The sequence below is a fragment of the Pan troglodytes genome, chromosome 15 (genome assembly GCF_028858775.2).
Source record: "Pan troglodytes isolate AG18354 chromosome 15, NHGRI_mPanTro3-v2.0_pri, whole genome shotgun sequence".
NCBI classification, from domain to species: Eukaryota; Metazoa; Chordata; class Mammalia; order Primates; family Hominidae; genus Pan; species Pan troglodytes.
Window position 1 is genome coordinate 102,761,812 of NC_072413.2, and position 24,961 is coordinate 102,786,772.

Below are 24,961 nucleotides of genomic sequence, written 5' to 3' on the forward strand. Positions count from 1 at the left end.
TCTGGTGTGGGACCTCTTGGGAACCTGGGCCCCACTGTGGTGTGCATCCCTGGGGGTTGCTCCCATGCCAGCCAGGTGACGCTGACAGGATGGGTCCCTTTACCCCAGACTTGGTTGCTGAGGGCCGGAGCTCCATGCTGGAGCCCGCCTGCTCGCTACAGCCAGGCCCGAGCCACAGCGCGCCCGGGCGGGACGCGGGGCCCCTGCCGTGGGGCAGAAGTGCGGGCAGTTGCGGGGACACAAAGTCCTCGGAGAGGACGCGCTGCGCGGCTCTTCGCGGCCGCCAGGGGGCGCGCCCGCGCCCAGGGCACTCGGGGTTCCACGGGGGGCATGTGCGCTCCCCGAGAGTGCGGACCCTCTAGGTGGGGTGCAGGACGCAGCTCCCCTTTTGCAAACTGCACTCCTTCCCTGGAGGGAACGACCACCCCTGCAGTTGCTGGAACCCCGAAGTCCTGGGCCCGGCAAGGGCTTCGGGGGGGGTGAGGTCGCGGTGCACAAGCCCTGGTCCCCGACGGGCTAGCGAGAAACTGCCTCCGTTGGCAAATTCGTGGGGCGGCGCCCCAGGCCATCTGCCTGCCTGGCCGTCGGTCCGTGCGGCCCCTCACCCCTAAAGTGCTCGAGACTCAACTGGGCTTCCCAGGCAGCGGCGAGGGGGCGGGGATTTGGCGGCCGGAGGTCACCGGGGCGTCACTGCGCCCGCCCTGGCCCGCCCCCGGCCCGCCCCCTGCCCCGCCCCCTGCCCCGGTCCGGCTCCATTTAATGGCGCGGACGCCGGCGGCGGCGGGCTCCTGGCCGGGCCAGCGCAGCGGAAGAGCCAAGCCAGCATGTCGGGGACCCGAGCCTCCAACGACCGGCCCCCCGGCGCAGGCGGCGTCAAGCGGGGGCGGCTGCAGCAGGAGGCGGCGGCGACCGGCTCCCGCGTGACGGTGGTGCTGGGCGCGCAGTGGGGGGACGAGGGCAAAGGCAAGGTGGTGGACCTGCTGGCCACGGACGCCGACATCATCAGCCGCTGCCAGGTGCGGGCTGGGGCGCCGGGTCCCTCCCCCACCGCCCAGCGAGCCCCCCTCCCCCGACCCAGACAGCCCCTGTCCTCCCATGCCCTGGCCGGTCACTCACCCGCTTGGATGCCTTCCTTCCGGGAGCACCTTTCCCAGGGCCACCCCACCCACGCACGCACACGCATCACTCACACAACCCCCGACCCACACACACCGCCCTCCTTCCACCCACCCCTCCTCCACCACCCCGGCAGCGGGCCAGGGCACAGCTATAAATACAAGTCGCTGAGTTGGGGACACCCGATCCTTAGGGGGTGGCGCATGCCATGGGTGTGACGCTGGACCCTCCATGGGGGAACCAGAGGACCCAGCCCCAGGATGGTTTGAGGACCCCCAAGACACCCCCCTTCCTCATTTACAGTGATCACCTGGGGCCTGTCTGGGTCTGGGATAGGGCTTACCCGGCTCCCCGCAAGGTCGGCAGGTGGTGGAGGGGGTAAAAGCTGCCCGCTGGGTGGGGGTGACCCCGGTGAGTCAGCCAAGGAGAGGCAGAGGTGGAAGGGGGCCAGGCCGTCCTGGGGGGCAATTGGGGCCGGGCCTGAGGGAGGGTGCTTGGGACGATCCTAGCCAGACATGGGAGAGGGAGGGCCACAGACTTCTGGCCAGGGTGACCCAGTGGCTGGCAGTGCCACCGAGGAGGCCAGACCTGCTTTGTCCCCCAGGGCCCAGGGCGGGGCCTCTGCCAGCCGGCAGCTGCTCTCAGCGCCCCCATCTGTTCTGACTGAGCTGGACACTGGGCACTCTCTCGGGCCGCCACCCTGGGGCTACATGCCCCATGCCAGGGCAGCCAAGTCTGCTGCCCATGGGCTGACTTACAGCTCCAGGCACAAAGGGGTCAACTTTGGGATGCACGCGTCTGGGGTTTGGAGCCTGCCTGGGGCTGCTGCCAATAATGGAACAAGGGCCCCTGCACCGTCCCTTCTCCGGGTTCTGTGGCCTCCTTCCTGAGCTCCAGAGAGGAGGGCTGGGGCCCGAGACGAAGGGAGTCAGCCCAGCACCCTGTGTGGCTCAGGGCTGTCCGAGCCCCTCCTGCCGGAAGGGACTGTGGCTTCCTAGAAAGTTCTTCCTGGGACGGTGGGGGACCTCCCCCCTCGCTCTCCGTCCTAAGCAGCAGGCAAGCGCATCCCTCGCTCCAGAGATCCCCCAGGTCCTAGAGGTGGTCCTCAGCCCATGCTCCCTCCACACTGCCTCTGCCCCGCCACCTTGTCCTGGGCCGCCAGGGGGCGTGTCCAGTGCTTTACTGCTCTTCACCCTCCAGGGCGCCCTCAGCGTGGGGCAGCCACGGCCCCCGACCCTCCTTAGACCTCTCTGCTCCCGTGAGGCCCAGGCCCCTCCCTATGAGCTGCCAGCTCTGGTGGGTGCCATGCACTTCTGCAGGGCGGGCTGGGGCCCCCACAGGTGCTGTACACAGCATTCACCTGGCTCTGTGCTCCCAGCTGTGGAGATGGTTCTGGATCTGGGCACTCCCTGCTGTGCCCCCCACCCAGTCCCCCCACAGCCCCGCTCACTCGCAGCTGCACACGGGAGCACGGAGGATGCAGCAGGCTGGAGCCCATCCCGCACTCCGGCCACCAGGCCGCCCCCGCCAGGCCACCCTACAGCCTGAGGGAGCCCCTGGCTCTCCAAGTGAGTGAGAATAAAAGAGGTTTGTCCCTGGAGCCCACACCTGTCTCCCTGCAGCCTCCTCACGAGCCAGTGAGGCAGGATCATCCTGAAGAGCTCCTTCACAGGGGAACAGAGGCTCAGGCGTGGAGGAATGAGTCACTGCCACATTTGGAGCCCTCACTGGTGCCACGTGCCCACCATGATAGCCCAGGGCCTGGCCCTTTGTCCCCACCTGCGAGTGCGGGGACCGAGCTGGATCTCAGCGGGGCGCCGCTCTGCAAGGGAAGGTCAGGGACTGGTCTTCTTTGGGGCCCCAGCCCCAGGCTCTCTGCAAGTGCTCAGTGACCCCTACCTCACAGTGCCCATCTCTCCTCCTAGCGGTGGGGGTTCTCCCCTACCACCGGGCTCCCAGCACCTCCCCTGTTCTTGTGCACACCATGTCTGACCACCCCATGTCGTCAGAGGCTGGCAGAGTGAGGGTCTGGCTGGATCTCCCCAGGGAAGACTGCGTCTTTCTTACTTGGACTGTGGATGCCTGAAGCCAGATGAAGGTACCCGACATGGGGGTCTCCAGGCGCACAGAGGCCAAACCTCACCCTCTCACTCGAGGGGCTGAGCAGAGGACAGGGCGAGGGCCGAGTGGTCCAGGTGGTCAAAGTGCACGCAGTGGGCAGAGCGGGCTGGGCCGCATCTGGGAGGCAGGCTGGCTGCCAGGAGGGCTGAAGCTGCCAGCCCTGGCAACAAGCCTGTTCTGCTCCCCAGTCCCCAAAGGGTCACCTGGGCCTGGGGCCACCCTGGGTGTTGGCTATGCTCCTTCCCTGGCTGCCCAAGCCTCTGGACACCCAGGCTCTGGCTCTGCCTGCTGCTGACGCCTGCACCAGCAGAGCCATCACTTCGAGCCCAGCTCTCAAGCCCCCTGGTGGCCCCTGGCACTTGGCAAGAGTCACTGCTTTGCTCACCCTGGACATGGACTTTCCACTCTGCCCAGAGGTGATCTGGGGCTGCCCAAAGCCCCGCATGGCTCGCCTTATTCTTTTCCCATCCCGGTGGTTTGGGGCCTGTGGTCAGAGTGCCCCTGGGGGCCCCTGAGAGTGTTGTCACCTCCCACAGTCTCCCGCCTTGGGTCCACCTTTAGGACCTGTTTCCTGGGCAGCCTCCCTTCTCCAGGCTGAGCCTACATTTTGCATCCCCCACCTTCTGCCCACACCCCCACCTTTACACCTCGGCTGTCCTTCCTCCATTCCAGGGCGGCTCTGGGTCTGCTCGGCTGCACCATGCCCCCTGGCCCCACTATGCCATCTTCCTCCTTGCCTGCTCCCCTGGCTGCTTCCAAGCCTCTCTCCCCTCCAGGCTGAGTCTCCTCTGAGCCAGGTCTGCCCTCCCTGCTCTGCGGCCACATCACATCGTCTGCCTGTCTGTGCTGGGGTCCTGTGTTCCCTCTCTTCTCTCTGGGCACAGACACCCCATCCTACTTCCGAGGGGTCCCCAGGTACCTCCGCCTGTGCTTCCTCCCTTGTGTCCATGGCGTTTCCTTCCCCTGCGTGCCCCGCCTGCATGTCCAGCTCCTACCCCTCAAATGGGCAGCTGAAGGCAGGTGCACCTGGGTCTCCCCTGCCCCCTGTTCCCAGGCTGGCAGTGCCCGGCCTTTACCCCCTAGTTCCTCCTTCCATCTCCAAGATACTTCCTCTGGATAACTGGGCTCCCTGCCAAGGACCACAGGGCTCCAGCGCGCCCTGGTCAGGGTTTAGAATCCCCGTCCTTCTGCTGCAGTGCTGACCTCAGGGCACTGGGCTGTTTATGTCTGGCCATGCCCAGTACACGGGCTGAAGGGGCCTGCCCTGGGTCTCCATAGCGCACTCCCAGCCTCCCGTGCCCTCCAGGTCTAGCTAGAGCCAGTGTCCAGCCGGCAGATGGGTGGAAAGCTATGGCTATGTATGCAGGGGTGTGAGATCACAGGGTGTTTCTCTGTGGTGTGGCAGCGCCAGGTGGGAGCTGGCATCCTGTGCATTGAGGGCCCCTGTGCTGTGGCTGTCGGGGCTCTGGGCACCCTTTCCAAGGGGCCATCAGGTAACGCTTTGCCTCAGGCTCCAGGGTGCACCAGAGACCTTCTGGGAGTCAGAGGGGCAGCTGCCTTGGCCAGGGAATGCCTGGGGTTGCTTCCAGAAAGAGGTCTTCCCCCTACCCCACCTCTGCACTGTTGATGGTGCTGGTTACTGGGCCGTGGCTCCAGGACAGACGGTCCCTGCAGTTACGCACAGCCCTGCCTCATTGCAGGAACACCAGTCCCAGGCAGCTGAGACCTGCACACCTGTACCAGTGACTTCGGTTCTGTCCCAGACCTCACCCCACTACCAAAAGGGGCAGAGAACAATTCCTTTGGGTTGAAGGAATGAATGAATGGTGGGAGCCTGCAAGCAGAGCCCAGAAGGGAGTGAAGCAGTGTAAGTGGGTGAACCCACCGCACCACACTGGTAGTCACAGGTGTGTGCACACTGGGCGCCAGGGCCCCTTGCTCTGTGCCGGGCACCGTCGTCGTACAAACTGCCATTGAGTGCCAGTGCTAAGAGGTTGGGCCCAGGAGCCTCACGGCCTCTGAAAAGCACCGCCGGCCTCCCCCTGCGCTTGCCACTCTGCTGCCTTCACTGCCTGGCGTGAGCTCGCTGACAGCCAGGCCCTGGGCCAGGGCTGGGGATGGACACAGAGGCAGGAGAGCTGGTCGCTCCCATTCCAGGGGGAGAGGTGCAAACAGCCACTCCACTGTCCCCTCCTCCCCAAGCCTGCATGAGAGCTGAACCAGGAGGTGGTATAGCATGGGCCTGGCACAGCTAGGGCCGAGGGGGAAGCGGGCAGAGTGCAGTGGCGTTGAGGCACGGCGCCGTCAGAGATGCAGTCCGCTAACGCTGTGGGGAGAAGAAGGCTCTGGAGCATAGGAGGTAGCGAGCCTCGTCCAGGTGTTGCTGCAGGTAGGGCTGACGATGGGGGCTGCATTGCAGGAGAGAAAGGGACCTCCTTGGGAACCCTGGGCCAAGCAGACGCTGTGGCCAGAGGAGTCATCCATGGCAGTAAAGGGCCTATGGATTGCAGGGCAGAGAAGGGCAGTGGCCAAGTGGGCCGGGAGTGGAGGGGGCCCTGGCAGGTCAAAGGAGGTCAATGGACAGCCCCCAAGCCAGGCAGATGGCAGGTGGCATCCCAAGGGTTTAGGGACGGGGTGGACAGGAGCAGGACGATGGCTGCAGGGCAAGGCTGGGACACGCACGGGTGACAAGCTCAGTGCAGGGGCAGGGCATGCGCCATCTGGGCAGTGTGGAGGTGAGGAGCAAGGACAAAGCCTGTGTGTGGAGACGCCTTGCAGGTGTCAGCAGCATGGCGTCGGCGTGGGGGGGAGGAGGTAGCGTCGGCGTGGGGGGGAGGAGCGTGGCGTCGGCGTCGTGGGGAGGAGCGTGGCGTCGGCGTTGGGGGGAGGAGCGTGGCGTCGGCGTCGTGGGGAGGAGCGTGGCGTCGGCATGGTAGGGAGGAGCTGTGGGGTGGCAACCCAGAGGCAAGGAGGTGGGCAGAGGCCCACGAAACTGGCCCTGACCCTCAGCTTGTCCCCAGGTCACAGCACAGCCCTCCCCTGGCTGCCTCCAAGGAGTCTCCAGCTACTGAGTGGCCACTCCATGCCAGCTCAGCCCACCCCTCACCTTCCCAGTGCCTGTGGAGGCCCAACTAGGGTGACGCTGGGAGAGGAGAGGGCTTGGAGGAGCCACGGGTCAAATGCAGGAGGCCACACCTGCCTGCCCAGGAGGACTGCAGGAGCCGGATCCTTAACACCTGGAGGGGAGCGGGTGGGTGCGGTGGCTTACATCTGTAACTCCAGCACTTTGGGAGGCCGAGGCGAGCGGATCACTTGAGGTCAGGAGTTCAAGACCAGCCTGGCCAAGTGAAACCCGGTTTCTACTAAAAATACAAAAATTATCTGGGCATGCTGGTGGGCGCCTGTAGTCCCAGCTACTGGGGAGGGTGAGGTGGTAGAATAGCTTGAACCCAGGAGGCAGAGGTTGCAGTGAGCCAGGATCACACCATTGCACTCCAACCTGGGCGACAGAGTGAGACCCTGTCTCAAAAAAAAAAATTCCATTGTTTAAAGCTGTCCAGGCTGTGTATTTTGTTTTGGCAGCCCTGGAGACTATAGATAGATAGATGATATGGAGAGAGATGTAGAGAGATATTTACTTATAAATATATGTACATATATAAAATGCCTGGAGGGACCAGCAATGGTGGGAGGACTGGGGAGTGGCCCCGAGAGGTGCTGCGGGTGTGAGGGTGCGCACAGCCTCCTGGAGGGGAGGGCCTGAGTGGGGCAGTGGAGATAGGGCTGGCCACAGGGCCGTGCCTTCCCTGGCCCCCAGAGGGGTGAGTTGGCTGCACCCACAGGGACAAAGCAGGGGTCAGAGCTGTGTTTGGTTCCTGAGTGGGCCTTGTCCAGGATGGAGAGAGCCTCTTTTCCTAAACTCCCTGCCACCAGGGAGGCAGCTGGCACGGATGTCCCCTAGGGACTGTGAGTGACAAGCCAGACTAGGCGGGGGGGGGGGGGGCTCAGTGTCCATGGGGGCTCAGAGCTGTGTCCTGACCCAAGCCTGCACCACAGAGGGGAAGACCCCAAGAGAGACCTGGAGGCAGGTAGAGAGCGCCAGGGGGCCACCAGGCTCCCTGGGTGCCCCTAACTCTGGGCTCCCAGCCTGGTCTGAGCCTTTGGGTACAGGTCACTCAAGGCAGGTGTTCTGCACCATCCATCTTCGTATCATCTCTCTCACTCGCACCCTTGCATCACTGTGCTTCTGAGAGTTGGGGGCTTACCTTAATCTACTGTCCCTGACCTGGCAAACAGTGGAAAGGTGGCATGATGTGGCCCTGCAGCTGCTACACCTCTAGGCGCCATCATTCATGCCATGGCTCTGTGACAGCACCCCCTAGAGTTGTGCAGTGTGCAACATGGGTGACTGTCCATGGCAGCTCACAGCATGTGGCTCAGCCCATTGGCCATGCAGGGGGCTCCTTTCCTAGGAGCAGCAGGGCTGGGCTTCCTCTCCACCTGTAGGGGCAGCAGTGGGCATCTTAGGTAAATGTAGGACTCTGCAGCCCCTAGAGGACCCTGAGTGGTGGCTGAAGGATGGATGTGCCCATGGCCTTCCCTGAGCTCAGGTGCCTCAGCTCTGCTTTCAGAGGAGCAGGGCAGCCGAGGGGTGCCTGGCAGAGAGGCCTGCCGGCTGGATGTGGGGACCCTGGAGCTTGGCCTGAGGGGCTGTGGTGGGAGCTGTGCCTGAGCAGGGCTGTCCTGTGGCACACATTCACCCTGGCTCTTCTGCCCATCACTTATCCCCATGAGGCAGGAAAGACAGAGTGAGTGCGGCTGCCCTGGGGGCTCAGCACTGGGGGGATGGTGACAGGACTCAGGGCTCAGGGCCGGGCTGCCTGGAACAAGCAGACCCTGAGGGGCCCCCTGCAGCAGGATCCATGGACCCATCTACTGGGCCAGCAGGGGCCAGGAAAGGAGAAGAGGGAGACCGGTGGGGCTGGAGGCACCAGTACGTCTGTGCAAGAGGAGGAAGCCCTGTGAGAGGGCAGCAGCCTCCGGACTGCCCTGCACACCATGCTGAGGGGCCCTGCACACCTGCAGCCCAAGGCAGCTCCAAAGGAAGGTCCTGGTGCTTCTCCAGGAGGCGAGGCTGGCCCTGATGTTTGGTCCCTCCTCATCGGCCAGCCTCATGGTCAGCCTTGGCTGGTGGCTCCCATGGCAAGGCAGACCCTGGCCTGGACCTGAAGGCTCTGCCTTTGTGCAGAGCCCCAGCCTGACGGTACCAGTTTTCCTTTGTCCCCCTTTGTCCAGCCCTCCTTGGATGCCTTTGCTGTGGGAATCCCAGGCTGAAGCTGGAGGAAAGGCAGGAGGACTTCTTGTCCCCAACCTCTCACCACGTGCCTGTGCAGCCTGATGTCCTGAGACCTCAACTGGTGATGGGAGGACAGACTGGGGTCTCTCTGGGGCCATCGTCCTGGGCTCCCCAGAACTGGGAGCCCCTGCGGATCAGCAGGCCCCAGGCTCAGTGTCCTGAGCTGGCTCCTGCTCCCAGGGGTGGCCTGGCACTGGCCCTGCGGTCATTGGACACCCACTGGCCTACGACAAGCCACGCCTGTTCCTAGGAGCCTGTGTTTGCCCCCAACAGAGCCAGGGTGTGCCCAGCAGGGCATTCCTGGGCCTGTTGACGTGGGCCCTGGGCACTCTGCCATGGTAGGCAGCACTTGGCCTGACTGCCAGGTCATCCCTCGACGCCTGCCCCCCGCCACAGGCGGGGCTGTGTACAAGGGATAGGCTTCCCTTCTCTCAGTTTCCCTACCTGTCCTCAGAGACCTCACCCCTGACTGCCCCCAAAAGGCAGCAGATGCAATCGTGGGCATGAAGGTACTCCATGACCCCAGCGGAGAGGAATTACCACATATGTGCTGAGGCAAGGACAGAGTAAGGGTGGGGGTCTCCAGGAGGGTGCAGTGACCCTCAAACCCAGAATCTGTTTGAGTCACGCCAGGGCCTGCCCCGTCCCGATGGACTGAACCTGTGCGCCCAGGGCTGACTCAGGGTCTGCTGAGCAGCACAGGCTGAGAGCCCTGCCCATCCGCCCAGGCTGCAGAAGTACCCTGACCCTCCACCCCCACCCTGCCTTGGCGCCTGGCAGCATTAGCTCCCCCAAGGCCTCCAGGTGCCCTCAGACCACCCTCCCTCCTGCCATCAGGCTTCCTGCATCTCTCCATCTCCCAGGATCCCCACCCAGTTCACCCAGCACCGGCCCGCCCAGAGCCACTGTCCTGAACTGGTTTCCTATAAGGACTGGGCCCAGCCAGGCAGGGCCAGGCAGAAGTCAGGGCGTGGAGGTGGGGACTCCTGCCCTGGGAAGGGGCTTCAGGGCTCCGAGTGCTGCCTAATCTGCCACTGTGTGAAGTTACGTCCCAGGAGGGTGAGCCCCCTGCCTGGCATCTCTGGATCTGCCCCCCGTCTGTCCCCAGGGTTGCCCTGCCACCAGCCGCCGGGGCTGTTTCTGTGTAACTCTTGTCCAGATGCATCGTGAGGAGCTAGTGCAGAGGGAGGGGCCGCCATCACTGAGGGTCCTGCTTGGGCAGGTGGGGAAAGGCTATGTGAGACACCCTACTGCCAGGCTTGTGAGGGTGGGAGGGGAGCTGAGACCCCTCTGCTGGGCAGAGAGCAGTGGGGTGTGGCTGGGAGAATCCCCCATGCGTAGACAAGTTGAGGGCTTTTCTGCCGGGAGGTGAGGCAGGAAGGTGGGACTGGATCTGGGCTCTGGGGTCCTGGGGACAGAGTGGGCCCCAAAAGGGAAGTAGTGAAGGAGAGACCAGACCAGTCTGTGGGGCAGGGTATCCGTGTGTGTCCCCCCCCCCACCCCACTGGGACCCTGCTTACCCTCCAGGTGGAGCTCAAGGAGAGAGGGCAACAGGGAGGGTCCCCCATGCCATCCAGTGGCTGGCCAGAAGTGGGGCTGGAGACCTGGCCTTCTCTCCTGGGGCAGAGACCTTCTGGGGCTCCCTCCAGGCTCTGCCACATGTGGCCTACAGGGGTCTCTTATGGTGGCATAAAGACCAAAAGGTGCTGGAGGGATACCTCTTGCCGTTGGTGGGGGCCTGGCTTCAGGGGCAGTGGGCCATCATGGGCCATCAGAGATGCTGCCTCTTCCTCAGCTGTGAAGCGGGGCCTCCTGCCTGCACGTAGGGGAGCCCTATGAGCCGTGCCTTGGAACTGGAGTGTCCCTGTATCCATCATGCCACCAGCCCACCTGCCCTGCAGGAGCAGAAGGTGGGGGCAGCAGGGGACACCCACTGGACCTGTGCCCTGCTGAGCAGAGCCAAGCAAAAGGCAGGAGGGCTTTGGTTGTTGCCCCACCTGGAGAGGGTCCCTACCTTATCCTCTAGCTTCCGCTGGCACAAGAGGCCCTTGGGGAAGCGAAGGCAGTGGCATCCAGGGCGGTGGCACAGTTTGCTTGTATCATGTGGCTATCTCATGGCAGGAGGGGGATTGGAGCCTGCACATCCTAGTCCCAGGCCCTCTCCCCACCATCAGCAGGAATCCCCCCAGAGAGGGGAGCCTGTGGCTGGGTGTTTCCCAGAACAGGGCTGGCTCAGAATGGCTTTTTCTTTTTCATTCTTAGACAGGAGGTGCCTGCCCAAAGGGAAGGGTCTCTGCTAAAGTGGGTGAGGGCAGATTTGGCCGTGGGGGTGCTGAATTCATGTTCTGTGGAAGGGTTAGGCCTCCTCATTCCTGCATGAGAGGAGCGAGCTCCAGAGCGGGGCCCGCAGCTGCAGAGACCTGCACCAAGCCACCTGGAGGTGTTGGCACCAGCCTGGGCCAGACCCTCCCCGACCCAGGCCCCTGACCAAACTGCTGCCCTCCTTCCAAGGTGCAGGATGCCCACATCCCAGTCCTGCACAGACGCATCAGAGCTGGCCACCAAACCAGACACCCCAAAATCCAACAGCAGTGCCCTGCAGGGACAGACGAAGCCCCATGTGGGTCAGTCCATGTCCGGGGGGTCTTCAGTACCCAAGTGCCTTCAGCTCAGCCGGGTTTCTGTTCCAGGGGGGCAACAACGCCGGCCACACAGTGGTGGTGGATGGGAAGGAGTACGACTTCCACCTGCTGCCCAGCGGCATCATCAACACCAAGGCCGTGTCCTTCATTGGTGAGTGCCCTGCCCCGACCTGTGTGTGAGCAGGAAAGGGGGTGTCAGCCAGCCCAGGAGCCCCACGCGCGGGGGCACGGGGCACCAGAGCCTGGTGATGACTGCTCTAGCAGTAGGCTGGACCCCAGCCTCCACCCGCCCCACCAGGCACTGGTGCACAGAAACCTGCATAGCCCGGGCCTGGGCTGGGAACGCAGCTGAGAGGACACAGGGCTGATGGGAGGAGGGGCAGAGTCATATCCACCGCGCAGGAGCGGGAGTGCCTGATCCCTGATCCCTGATCCCTCGCATGCACACACTTCCTGTGTGGGCATGGAGACCACACGCCCATGTGCCCGTGACTGCATGTGCATGCCTGTGAGTGAGTATGTGCTTGCCACAGGTCTGGCTTCTCACTGCGTGGCGACCAGGCTGTGTGGACAAGGCCGTGCCCTCCCTGGCCCTGCCGAGCCATGTGGCCGTCCTCTTGCCTGGGCTGCTGTGGCCACCTGGCAGGCCTGGTTCCAGCCCCTTCCCAGTCCGTGCTGCAGAGGGACCTCCTTCCACATCGCCTGCCCCCTCCTGGGTCCGGACACAGCTTCTCCCCTGCAGCCACCTGTGACCACTCGGTGCTCTGAGAGGCAAGCCACCTCTGCCCCCAGGGTTCCGTGGCTCTTTCCCTCCTTCTCTCGGTCAGGAGCCTGCTCTGTGCACCCTGGCCTCAGCTCTTAGCCCAAGAGCCCCTTGCTCAGAGAAGCTTTTCCTGATCCCAGTGGCCAAGCCAGCCAGGCCCCTTCTTGTACTTTCCCTTCCAGCTGTTTCCAGACTTCAGCAAGGCCATCCTTGTGATGTATCTGACCCCTTCCCAGCCCGTCAGGAAGTGGGGGTCAGGCGCCTCAGGTGTGTGCCCAGCAGATGGCATGGGCCTGGGCCCATTCAATGTGAGCAGAAGGAGGAAGATAGCGCAGAGGTGGCTGCCGCAGGGGCCATGTGTGGTCAGGGGCTGAGCTGGAGTGACTCACCCAAGACCATCCCCTTGGGTGCAGACCCAGTCCCTGGCCCTCCCAGCAGTGGGGCTAGGACAGTGTGGGGGCGGTCCCTAGTTCACAGCAGGGAGGCCCTAAGCAGTGAGGTGGCCTGCCCGCCATGTCGCAGGAGCCCCTAGCCCTGGCAGACTGGGCAGTAGCACTGGCTGGCCGCTCCGGGTTGTGCTGCAGGAAGCCTTCTCCAGCCGCCAGCCTCGTCCTGCCCAGCCCTGGGCCCCACATGGCAGGAAACAAGGCCAAAGAGGCACCGCTTAGCAAGTAGCAGGACGTGCCAGGGCTCACACAGACACCCTGAGCTTGCAACACTCCAGGCCTCTGCTGCGTGTTTATTTCAGGATGCCGTGGCATTTGGGTGACCTTTTGTGCTCACCATGGCTTGCATCGTCTCCGGATCACTCTCGTCTGGACTGAAGTCCCGTCTCCCTCAGCTGAGCCTGTGCCATGGCCAGCCTCAGCGGGAACTGGCAAAGGGAAAGGGGTTCCTTGGGGAGGCAGCAGGGGTTTCTGAAGGCTTCATCTTCAAGCAAGGGGTTTAGAGCTCAGGAGTGTATTTGTGTTTTTTTGTTTTTTGTTTATTTTGAGACAGGGTCTGGCTGTGTCACTCAGGCTGGAATGCAATGGCACAGTCCTGGCTCACTGCAGCCTCAACCTACTGGGCCCAGGGGATCCCCCTGCCTCTGTCTCCCAAGTAGCCAGGACTACAGGCTTATGCCACCGCACCTAGCTTATATATATATATATATATATATATATATATATATATATATATATATATATATACACACACATATATATGCATTTTTCTTTTTTAGAAATGGAGTCTTGCTATGTTACCCAGGCTGGTCTCCAACTCCTGGCCTCAGGCAATCCTCCTGCCTCAGCATCACAAAATGTTGGGATTATAGGCATGAGCCACCATGCCCCACCAGAGCGGTGCATTTGTGACAATCGATGAACCTACACTGACAGGTCATGATCACCCAGAGTACATAGTCACCTCGGGGTTCACACTTGGTGCTGTACATTCTACCAGTCTGGACAAATGTATGCTGTGTATCTGCCACTAGAGTATCGTACAGAATTTTTTACTGTCCTAAAACCCCCGAGCTCCACCCATTTCATTCATCTCTCCCCGCTCAACCCTCGGCAGCCACTCGTCTTATGCTGTCTCCTCAGTTTTGCCTTTTCCAGAATCTCAGAGTTGGAATTGTACAGTATGTCGCCTTTTCAGATTGGCTTCTTTCGCTCAGTAACATGCGTTTAACTTTCCTCTATGTCTTTTCATGGCTTGATAGCTCATTTGTTTTCAGTGTTGAACAATACTCCACTGTCTGGATGGACCACGGTTGATTTCTCCTTTTGTTTACTGATGGGCCTCTTGACTGCTGCCGAGTTTCGGCGATTATGAATAGAGCTGCACATCTACGCGCAGGTTTCTGCAGGGACATCAATTTCCAGCTCCTTAAATACCAAGGAATGTGTTTTGCAACCATCACCACCATCCACCTCCAGAACTTTCTTATCTTCACACACTGAAATGCTGAAATATCAAACAACTTCCCAGTCTCCCTCTCCCAGCCCCTGGCGCCTCCCATTCTACTTTCTATCTCTATGAATTTCACTCTTCCAGGGACCTCATATAAGCGGAATCATCCTGTTTGTGTCCGTTTGTAACTGCCTTATTTCACTCAGCATAATGTCTTCGAGGCCTGTGTCAGAATTTCCTTCCTTTTTTAAGGCTGAATACTCTTCCATCGTATGGGTAGACCGTGTTCTGCTTACCCATTCATCTGTCAATGGACAGCTCTTGGCTACTCTGAATAATGCTGCTATGAACATAGGTGTGCCCATTTCATGCTGGGTTGTTTTTTTTTGTTGTTTGTTTGCTTGTTTGTTTTTTGAGATGGAGTCTCGCTCTGTCACCCAGAGTGCAGTGGCAGGATCTCAGCTCACTGCAACCTCCGCCTCCCAGGTTCAAGCGATTCTCCTGCCTCAGCCTCCCGAGTAGCTGAGATTACAGGCACACGCCACCATGCCAAGATAATTTTTGGTATTTTTAGTAGAGATGGGGTTTCACCATGTGGGCCAGGCTGGTTTCGAACTCCTGACCTCAAGTGATCCTCCTGCCTCAGCCTCCCAAAGTGCTAGGATTACAGGCATGAGCCACCGCACCCACCCATTTCATGCTGTTCTTAATGTATGTTTTCCAATGTCTGGGACACAACTCTGTCTCTCATGCCTCTGTCTCTCATGCAGGCAACGGGGTGGTCATCCACTTGCCAGGCTTGTTTGAGGAAGCAGAGAAGAATGAAAAGAAAGGTAGGTCCAAGCTCCTGCAGACTTGCCCTGTCCCGGACACGGTGCCCTGAGCGGTTGTTGGCTGGAGCCTTCCTGAGGGTTTCTCCCGCGGAGGGGACTGGCGGGGGTGGGTTCCCAACATAGCTGGCCCAGCTTATCACCCGCCGGCTCTACCCGCGCAGAAAGCGAGTGAGCTGGGCAACCCAGAGGCCTCAGATGCTGGTGGCCTCAGCATCACGGGGCCAGGTAGCACCTGGGAAGTCCAGGAAGGAGCCAGGGACCTGGACCAGACACCCAGTGAGAAGTGGGGACTGCTGGGCTAACTATGCCTGCAGGGAAGGATGTGGCTCCTGGGGGCTCTGCGGAGCATCTGGCCAGGCACGCAGAGGCCAGACCCACCAGCTGGGGGTGTGGGCAAGTCAGACCTAGTGTGGGCAGGGACAGACGGCAGCCTGAGTGGGTCTGGGAGGACGCTGAGCTGCAGCCTCAGGCTCAAGGGCGGGATGGGTGTGAAAAGAGCAAGAATGTGATTCTGGGGACATGGGCACCAGGGGGTACCCAGACTGAGGCCCTGAGGGGGCAGGTCACCTTCAGAGTGGCAGCAGCTAGGGAGGAAAGCCGGGCACTCACACCAGCTCTGGCTTGCCAGCCTGGAGTGGGTGAAGCCTGCAGGCACGAGAGTGGGCATCCCGGCGGCGGGGTGGAGTGAGGGTCCAGGTCTCAGCTGGGGAGGAGGCAAGAGGGGCGGGTCTGCCGCTTGCTGCACAACAGAGGTGGCCCTGTCAGCCTCCTCCCTGCATGCCTCACCTGGATGGGAGCCGGGCGAGCTAGCCCAGCTCTGGCCCCTCACGTGTGAGCTGCAGCGCACCTGTGAACACTGGCCCACCTGTGTGCCGTGTCCCCGCAGGCCTGAAGGACTGGGAGAAGAGGCTCATCATCTCTGACAGAGCCCACCTTGGTACGTTTCCCACTGGAGTACAGGGAACAGCCCCTCCTGCCCCCACCATTGCCAGCCGGCCCTGCTCCTACATGGCCACCGAGATCAGGGAAGTCCCCAAGGCCTTCTTGCTCCACATGGCTCCATTAGCTTGTACATTACCCTTTTTAAAGAGCTTCAAGTTGGGAGCTGGGTCAGGGATCACTAGCCCATTTGCAGGTGGGGAGACTGAGCCCCAGACACTCATGGTCACACCCCAGTTTGTCCTCTTTGAAATCTCAACCACCCCCTTCCCAGGAGACTCAGGCCAGCAGGAGGTGAGGTCCATGTGTAAACATCTGTCCTCTGCTTCTCTCCTGTTTCCTGCTGCCCTCACCTGGCCCGCCCGACAGTGTTTGATTTTCACCAGGCTGTCGACGGACTTCAGGAAGTGCAGCGCCAGGCACAAGAGGGGAAGAAGTAAGTCTGCTGGGACACTCTCACCCTCGGGGAGTCTTCTGGGCCCGCAAGCCGGTAGACTGTGGGGCGTGTCTGGTCCTGGGCACAACGAGGAGGGTACCTCAACCCACTCAAAGCCCCTGGACAATGGCACCGTCAAAATTCCACAGCGCATCACCCAACCCCCGGACGAGCCAGCCCGTCTCTCGCTGGGGTTGCACACTGTCCTTGCCGGCTGCCACTGCCACGCGGCTCCCCCCAGGAGTGCATAAGCCCTACCGTCACCTGTCACACCCACCACCTTTCCTGACTCCACACGGCCCCAGGGAAGACACGAGGAACACCAAAGCAGTTTAGTAGAACCTCAGATGTGCCAAGGACACAGGAGTGAAGCAGATGAGTGTCCTGCCTCAGAGAGGTGATGGTCACACACTTACCCACTCACACTCTCACACAGGCACACACTCATGCTCTTACACACCACACGCCCACGCATGCTCGCACAGGTATGCACATGTGCACACACCACACAAGCCCACACACCCACGCAAATGCACAAAAGTACACACAGCCACACATGCACACACTCCACGTGCACACATCCACGCACAGGCACACACCATACCAGTACATCCATGCGAGTGTGTACACCCACACACGCACACACTCACAGCTCAGCCAGACACAGGCAGCAATGGTGGGCACTGGAGTCATGAGCCGGCGGGGGTCATGGCCTCAGTGGGATGCCTGAGCTCCTCAGGGCTCCTGGGTTCTCATGGGCACCCACTCCCCATCTTTCAGTATAGGCACCACCAAGAAGGGAATCGGACCAACCTACTCTTCCAAAGCTGCCCGGACAGGCCTCCGCATCTGCGACCTCCTGTCAGATTTTGATGAGTTTTCCTCCAGGTACCTGAGCTGTCTGCAGTCCGGGGGGAGGATGGGGAGAAGTTGCCGGAAGGGACTGTGGCTAGTGGGGAGGGCCCTGAGGACCAGCGTGGACCATGACAGGGGGTGACGATGACCGTCCCTTGTGCAGATTCAAGAACCTGGCCCACCAGCACCAGTCGATGTTCCCCACCCTGGAAATAGACATTGAAGGCCAACTCAAAAGGCTCAAGGTGAAGCCGGGGCCGCAGTGTGGGGGCTGCGGAAGTGCTCTTCCAGGGAGGCTGGCCGTCCTACCTGGTGCTCGTTGAACACCCTTGGGGCACACCCGATACTAGGCATTGTTATGGGCTGGCCAACCTTCTTGGCACGCAGGCCTCCCCTGCCCCAGGCCACAGGCTCACTCTGCTGCTTGGCCCTTCCTTGCAGGGCTTTGCTGAGCGGATCAGACCCATGGTCCGAGATGGTGTTTACTTTATGTATGAGGCACTCCACGGCCCCCCCAAGAAGATCCTGGTGGAGGGTGCCAACGCCGCCCTCCTCGACATTGACTTCGGTATGTCCGGGAGGGTGTGCGTGCCAACGACCTTTCGTGCCTGCCAGGGAAGACCCAGCTGCGGAGAGCCGTGGGAACCGATGGGGGAGGGAGGGGCAGACCCGCTTTCCAAGGCCACAGTGCCATCCGTGCCCGCGGAAATGATCCTCGTGTCCTTAGTATTCCTATTGCCAGCAAGGGAGGGGAGAGGAGAAAGGGCTGGGCTAGAGATGGAAGAACAGGGTGACAAGGTCAGGGGTGGGGCCAGGGAGCCCGGCAAGGTGGGTCAGAGCCAGCCCTTCTGATGGTCTGTACAGCCATATCCCGTCCTCACCCCCACGGGCGCACCAGCTTACCCTCACCCCCGAGGCGGCCTGGTCACCTCAGGCCATGCTGTGGGCAACTTTCTCCCTCCTCTCACCCCAGACTCTTGTGAGCCACATGGCCCAGCACACAGCACCCATTCAGCCACTCCCCCAGGACAGGCCAGGCTGGTGACCCCACGGAGGGGGCCCCCCACGGTTTGAACTGCCCGCTGCCCTTTACTGAGAAGGCCTCTTGGGCCAGGTGGAATAATCTACAGGGGGTGACAGGTAGCCCCCTAACCTGCTCTGTCTTGTAGGGACCTACCCCTTTGTGACTTCATCCAACTGCACCGTGGGCGGTGTGTGCACGGGCCTGGGCATCCCCCCGCAGAACATAGGTGACGTGTATGGCGTGGTGAAAGCCTATACCACACGTGTGGGCATCGGGGCCTTCCCCACCGAGCAGATCAACGTGAGTCCCCAGCCCCTCAGGACCCCGTGGGAGGACAGGGAGGCCAGGCAGGGATGCCAGGGGTGGGGTGAGCAGTGCCAGGGTGGAGGCTGTGCGGACCTTGCCAGTGCCATTTCCCCATCTCCCGCCAGGGCGCTTCCTGCTGTGCAGGCCAGGGGAGAGCTTAGTAAGAGGCGCTGGGGTGGGCCTGTTTCCACGGCCACAGCACGTGAGCTCACACAGGGTGTGCACATGCCCACACGTACACATGACCTCGTTCCCCTCGGAGTGTGTGAGGCCCACAGGCAAGTGCGGACGCCTTGCAGTTCCTCAGGACACCCTCATTCAGGGTAGCTGGTGGACTCACCTTGGCTCAGAGAGGACACTAAGCATCTTCCCTCAGCCTTGTCCCCAGGTTGGGGGGTCCTCTGTCACAACCAAGCTAGAATTGGGGCTGAAAGCCATCCCCCACAACCCTGCCCAGCTCTCCAGCCTCAGGAAGTTTTCTGGAAGCTGCTGTGGCCCCAGAATCCTCAGGAGACCCCAGCCTTCCTCTTTCAGCCTCAACCTGTGACCCTTGGTAGGGCAAGGACATGGCCCTTGTGCCTGAGCAGGAGGAAGGGCAGGTGCTGGGAAAGCCAACACGGGGAGGGGCGGACGCCATCCAGAGAGGCTTGAGAGGGTGCAGGGATACATATCAGGAGATACACACACCCCTGACCCCCAAAGCCAAGCTGCAGGGCCAGGCCCGCCTCCCCCAGCTGCCTATGGCAGGAGGGGAAGACAGCAAGGCTGCCCGTGCCTTCCCCAGCTCACAAAGCCTAGTGGTCTGGTGTGTTCAGGAAGAGCGCTCGCCGGCTCAGGTGGCATTGTGGGCCAGGCCCTGCCCATTGTGAGCCTCAGCTGCTGGACAGGCTTACCAGGGGTGTGGGGATGTCCGGGAGCTGGATGTAAGGACTGTCGGTGGAGGCGGGGCATCCTCAGGGATTCTGAGAGCTGTGTGCAGGGAGGAGGGGGAGCAGCAGGGCCAGGCTGCACAAGGCTCCCACGACAGCTCACATGACGTCCGCCCTGTTCTCATGTAGGAGATTGGAGACCTGCTGCAGACCCGCGGCCACGAGTGGGGAGTGACCACAGGCAGGAAGAGGCGCTGCGGCTGGCTCGACCTGATGATTCTAAGATATGCTCACATGGTCAACGGATTCACTGCGTAAGCAACCCATGCTGCCATCCCCACTGGGACCGTCCCTGACTCCCGACACCTGCAGAGGCAAGCAGCACTTGACGCAGGGGCTGAGGGCCACCAAGTCTCCTTGGACAAGGTTTCCACTGATCTCGACCCTTCCACAGAGCACGGCCCAGGGGTTAGCGGTATGGAGGCCTGTGCAGGGTGTGTTGGAGCCAGCCGTAGGAGCACAGACTCCCACCCCAGGGCTGATGCCGTGAAGGATGAGGGCATCCCGGCACTTGTGAGAGGTTAAAATGCTTCATGTGGAGACCGGAAGTACCCAGGACGAAAGGATGCACTGTCATCCTGCTAGGAGGATGGCAGCATGGGTGCCGGCCTGTTGAGGCATCCGCTCTGCAGGCCCCTCTGCTTTCCACAGACTGACCCAGGCTGCCCAGCTGTTCGGGCTGTCTCCCAGGGATCTGAAAGAGGCTTTGTGTGAGGGGTGGGCTCACGGCTTCCTTTCCAGCTCAGTCAGACAGGCCAAGGCTGTGAGTTGCACATCTTTCACCAGGGTTGAGAGCATCAGCCAAAATTCCTGGAGAATTAACCAGACCCCTGCTAGGTGGGTATAGAGCCAATCCGGCAACGGGAAGCAGAGGAACCGAGTAGCTGAGGGTGTGGCGTCTGGGATCCCTGACCCTCACTTTCCTTGTGCGCAGTGCAGGGTTCACGGCGCAGCCTCATCACGTGCTAGGGCCAGCATGGAGGACAGGCAGGGCCAACAGTGCTCAGCAGACCCATCCATAGCCTGCTGCATCTGGTGCCCCTTCAGGCTTTGCCCACGGAGGGAGGAAAAACAGAGCCCACGGCACAGGGCCTGGTGCCGAAGATGGACCAGGAAGGGAGGCTGCCATCATTGGCATCGGTGGGTGGGTGGGCAGGGGCCAGGAAGGTGACTAGGACAAGGGTGCCATGCTCATGGGCTGGACACAGGGCAGTGCTGGGCCCCAAACACGGCTGTGTGGTGGGGAAAGTGCACCCAGAGCCACAGGCGAGCAGCAGCCACCACGTGTGGGGACGGGAGGGGAGAAGGGGAGCCTGTGGGAGCAGGGGCCCCGGGGGGCACTCGAGGTACAGGGGACTTGGAAAGGCAGAGATGAGGTGCAGGGCGTGAGCAGAAGCCCCCACCCTCTGGCATGTTTGTCAATGGCACTTTTTTGGGATCACTTAATCTTTCTTTTCCACTCAGTGTAAATCAGCAGTCCCTAACTTTTTTGGCACCAGGGACCAGTTTGGCGGAAGATGATTTTCCCACAGACAGGGCAGGTGGCAGGGGTGTGGCGGCGGATGGTTTCGGGATGAAACTGTCCCACCTCTGATCATCAGGCATTCGATTCTCACAAGGAGCATGTGGCCTAGATCCCTCGCAGGCACAGTTCACAATAGGGTTCGGGCTCCTATGAGAATTGAATGACAGGAGGTGGAGCTCAGGCCGTAATGCTAGCTTGCCCACCACTCATCTGCTCTGCAGCCCAGTTCCTAACAGGCCACCAACCAGTACTGGTCCACAGCCCAGGGACTGGGGACCCCTGCTATAAATAACAGAAGCGAGAGGTGAAAAGCAAGCGGAAGAAACCCCAGCACCGCTGACCACTTCTTGGGTTTGCCCGGCCCCTTGGCTTTCCACAGGCTGGCCCTGACGAAGCTGGACATCCTGGACGTACTGGGTGAGGTTAAAGTCGGTGTCTCATACAAGCTGAACGGGAAAAGGATTCCCTATTTCCCAGGTATGTGAAGTGGGGCAACCGTTCTGCCTGTTGGGCCGTTTCATGGTATTGGAATAGATGGGACCTGTGACTTCTCAGAGAGGGGTGAGTTCCGACGTTCACAGGACACAGGGCAAGCAGCTTGTCTCCAGTGACCAGCCTCCATCATGGCTTTTGCCTCTCACGGGTTTCTCCCCACAACGTTCCCCAGGAGGCCTGGCTGGGCAGGGGTGGCTGTAGGCCCCTTCCAGTGTTTTGGGAGTGGCTCAGGGGGACAGACTACTCGCCTGGGACCCTGGGGGACCTTCAGCTGCCTTGAGGAAAAGGCCCACCTGCAGGGAGCCACGGGAGGCACACAGGAGTTAGGTGGATGCTGTCGGCTCTGGAAAATGTAACGCTCTATGCAGACGTACAGGATGACTATTTCATCTGAGAAAATATGCTTTGTGGTGAGATTTTTAAGACCTAACCGGGATCCCTGCTCCGTGCACCCCTTCTTCTGGAAAGCATGAAGGAGGTGCCATTTTCCTGGGTTTCACAGGTTTCAGTTTTGTGTGCATCTGGATGTGCCCCCTCGACCTCAGTCCAGGGTCATGTTCTGACCCTGTTCCCCACAATGGCTTCCTCCTCAGCAGCCCTGGGCGAGCTGCTCCTGGCTGGTCTCCACTCAGCAGATCTTTGTAGACCACAGAGGGCCACTTGGCTACAGGAGCCATGTGTGTCCTTGCAGGCAGTGTCCCTGACCCTCCTGACCCCTGACCTTTGAGAGGCTGCACTTCTGAGGACTGCAGGCTCTCCTCATGGTGGTCCAGGGTCCCAGGAGGACACGCAAACACTGCCTGGCTCCAAGGCTCAAACACACTTGCAGCGAGAACCCGTATTCCAGCATCTTCCATCTGTAAGGGTGGTTGTCTTCTACCAGGAGCCACAGAGTCCTGCACAGGGCGGGGATCCCTGCCCTCTGGGAGTTGATGCTCTTGGGGTGGGAGGACACAGATGCTTCAGGATCCCTTAGTGCTTCAGGATTCTAGAGTCTCTTAGAATTTCCAAGCCAAGGCTTGGAGTGCCTCAGCTGATGTCACAGTGGAGGTTCTAGCAGAGTGGGTAGCACATATGTGTCATGTCCCTCTGGTCTGGAAGGCGTGTAGTGTCTGAGCCCCACTGCTATCCCCTGCTCACCACCCAACACTGAGAAAATCAAACTGGGCCACGTGCCCACTTGCTGCCTTCCTTGCAGCTGAGTCCCTAGGCAAGGAGGCCCTGGATGGGGGTGGCCGTGTCACCAAATATCTGCTTCCCTGCTGATAGGAGGTCTGTGGGCCCCACTCATCTCCTGTGTGCTTCCCCCAGCTAACCAGGAGATGCTTCAGAAGGTCGAAGTTGAGTATGAAACGCTGCCTGGCTGGAAAGCAGACACCACAGGCGCCAGGAGGTGGGAGGACCTGCCCCCGCAGGCCCAGAACTACATCCGCTTTGTGGAGAATCACGTGGGAGTCGCAGGTGGGTGCCCTGCATCCCCAGCCACCCTCCCTGCACCCTGGATGCCCCAAGAGGCCCACATCCCAGCGCAGGGCTTGGTGAGCAATAAGAAAACCAAGTGTGGTCACCAAGTGAATATATTGCATGGCAGGAGGGAAGGACGACTCGGAGCTGGGGCAGTGCGGCTCCGGGCTGGGGTGTGGGTGTGACCTTGCCGGGAGCCCCTGCCTCTCCGCATCCAGAACAACAGATGGGCCACATCCCAGCCATATGAGTGTGTCATGTTTACCCTCAACAGATGGGACACATCCCAGCCATATGAGTGTGTCATGTTTACCCTCATAACCCAGAGGTGTTTGCACCTACAGAGAAAGGGCCTGCAGGGAGAGTCACTAAGTAACTAACGTTGCCATTTCCAAGGGAGAAGGGAGGAGACTCCTGTTTTCCGCTGGGGGAGGATCAGTCCCCCAACATGCACTACCTTCATAACTTAAAAATTAGAACTGCCTCCATTTGGAGAGAAAATAGCCCCTTTTACCATTTGAACTACACAGAAAGATACGACACTAAAGACAACTTTTTCTGAACTTTCTGCCTCCAGTGTGTATCGTAACAGTCTTTTCTGCTCTCTCAGTCAAATGGGTTGGTGTTGGCAAGTCAAGAGAGTCGATGATCCAGCTGTTTTAGTCGCAGACTGAGCTGATCCCAACAGGCCCTGGCAGCGTCTGGACTTGTGTAAACAGCAGCAGTCACGTTCCTCGGCTGCCACAACCAACACCAAAGCAGGAAAACCATTTTCTGTACTTTTATATTTCTGTTCAACCTGTTGGTTTCTACAATGATTTTAAACATTGGAAAGCCAGCCTTGTGTATATTTTTAAAAATTATATTCAAAATGAGCCAAAGTGCTCAAAGACCTTCTATGACACATTAGTGTCACATGGTTGCGTGTCCAGCCGAAGCAGCGTAATAAACATCTCCAATGGCCACTGAATGGGAGCAGTCGTTACATGTTTGATTTGACTTTGTCTTTATTGCTTTTAAACACTGAAAGACAACAATTCACTGTGACAGGAGTCTGGAGGATGTAGCTTCCTAAGAGCTGCCCATGTTTTTTGGGTCACAAAGCCAAGCCTTGTGTTTACTCAGAAAATTAAATAGAACAAGCCTATATAAGAGACCAAGTCAATTAAATATGGTTTGTTTTGTTTTGAGACAGAGTCTTGCTCTGTCACCCAGGCTGGAGTGTAGCGGCACGATCTCTGCTCATCATAACCTCTGCCTCCCAGGTTCAAGCGATTCTCCTGCCTCAGCCTCCTGAGTAGCTGGGATTACAGGGGCCCGCCACCACGCCCAGCTAATTTTTGTATTTTTAATAGGGATGGGGTTTCACCATGCTGCCCAGGCTGGTCTCAAATGCCTGACCTCATGATCCACCCCCCTTGGCCTCCCAAAGTGCTGGGATTACAGGTGGGAGCCACCGCGCCAGCGTGTTTAGTTTTTAAAATGATATTAAGGCCAGGTGCAGTGGCTCAGAGTTTGGAGTAAGTTTAGAAAAACAACTGCCCTTCCAGTATCCTTTCAAAGACAGGGAATCCTACAGAGAGGCCAGTCTGGCGGGGTTCGACCCTGACTTCTGAGCACTGTGGCTGTCAGCTGGTCTCGCTAGCCCAGGAAGTTCAGCAGGCTCTACTGACACGGCAGGGGCCTGGGGGCATAGGCTGGGTTATGAGATTCCTGTGACTCCAGGGATGCAAGCAACTTTTCTAGACAGTACCAAGAACAGCCCTCAGTGGCTTGAGCGGCAGGAAAGCCATGCAACTGCACGGCCCTGCCCCAGGCCACGGGCTCTTCCTTCCTCAGGCCGGAGTCCCTCAGCAGCACAGCCACCTTGAGATGGGGTGGGACACACAGGCAGAAGCCAGCCTTTGAGTATTCCCAGATGCTCTCCTTTCATAACACAGCAAGAGAGACAAAAAGGGAGCCCCGAGGCAGGGGTAAGCTCCTGGGGAGAGGGGGCTGCGGGCTTTCTCTACTCAGCCGTCACATCTACACTGGGCCCTCAAAGTCAAGTCATTTAAATTGAAATTTGAGAGCTGCAAAATAGGTTTTCAAACCTCTGTTTTGTAGTAGCTGCTAAATCTTCCACCAGAACACAAGTTGTCATCGTTTTCTTTCCTCTCGGGATGGAAGGCAGGCGTTTCACAGGGTAAAAAGACACCAACGCAGAGGGGAAATACTTCTCCCCCAGCACCAACTCACTCACTTCCACGTGAACCAGA

General features: G+C 60.1%; 1 protein-coding gene across 5 annotated transcripts; it reads left to right on the top strand.

Moving 5' to 3' along the window:
* Nucleotides 1–732: 732 nt before the first annotated feature.
* On the top strand, nt 733–23,673 carry ADSS1 (adenylosuccinate synthase 1). 5 transcript variants are annotated; one of them, XM_054666332.2, is made up of 14 exons: nt 6,095–6,169; nt 6,258–6,487; nt 11,284–11,386; nt 14,668–14,730; nt 15,617–15,667; nt 16,039–16,105; nt 16,886–16,993; nt 17,124–17,205; nt 17,402–17,528; nt 18,130–18,284; nt 19,349–19,473; nt 21,124–21,221; nt 22,551–22,700; nt 23,314–23,673. In XM_054666332.2, the coding sequence occupies exons 2-14, from the start codon at nt 6,320–6,322 to the stop codon at nt 23,364–23,366; spliced, it is 1,350 nt and encodes a 449-aa protein (XP_054522307.1). In that variant the 5' UTR covers nt 6,095–6,169; nt 6,258–6,319; the 3' UTR covers nt 23,367–23,673. The 5 variants fall into 5 exon arrangements, with proteins under 5 accessions (XP_009426862.1, XP_016782306.1, XP_054522307.1 ...); XM_054666330.1 differs by having other exon boundaries at nt 6,103–6,169; nt 23,281–23,673; XM_009428587.4 differs by lacking the exons at nt 6,095–6,169; nt 6,258–6,487 and adding an exon at nt 733–1,016.
* Nucleotides 23,674–24,961: the final 1,288 nt, after the last annotated feature.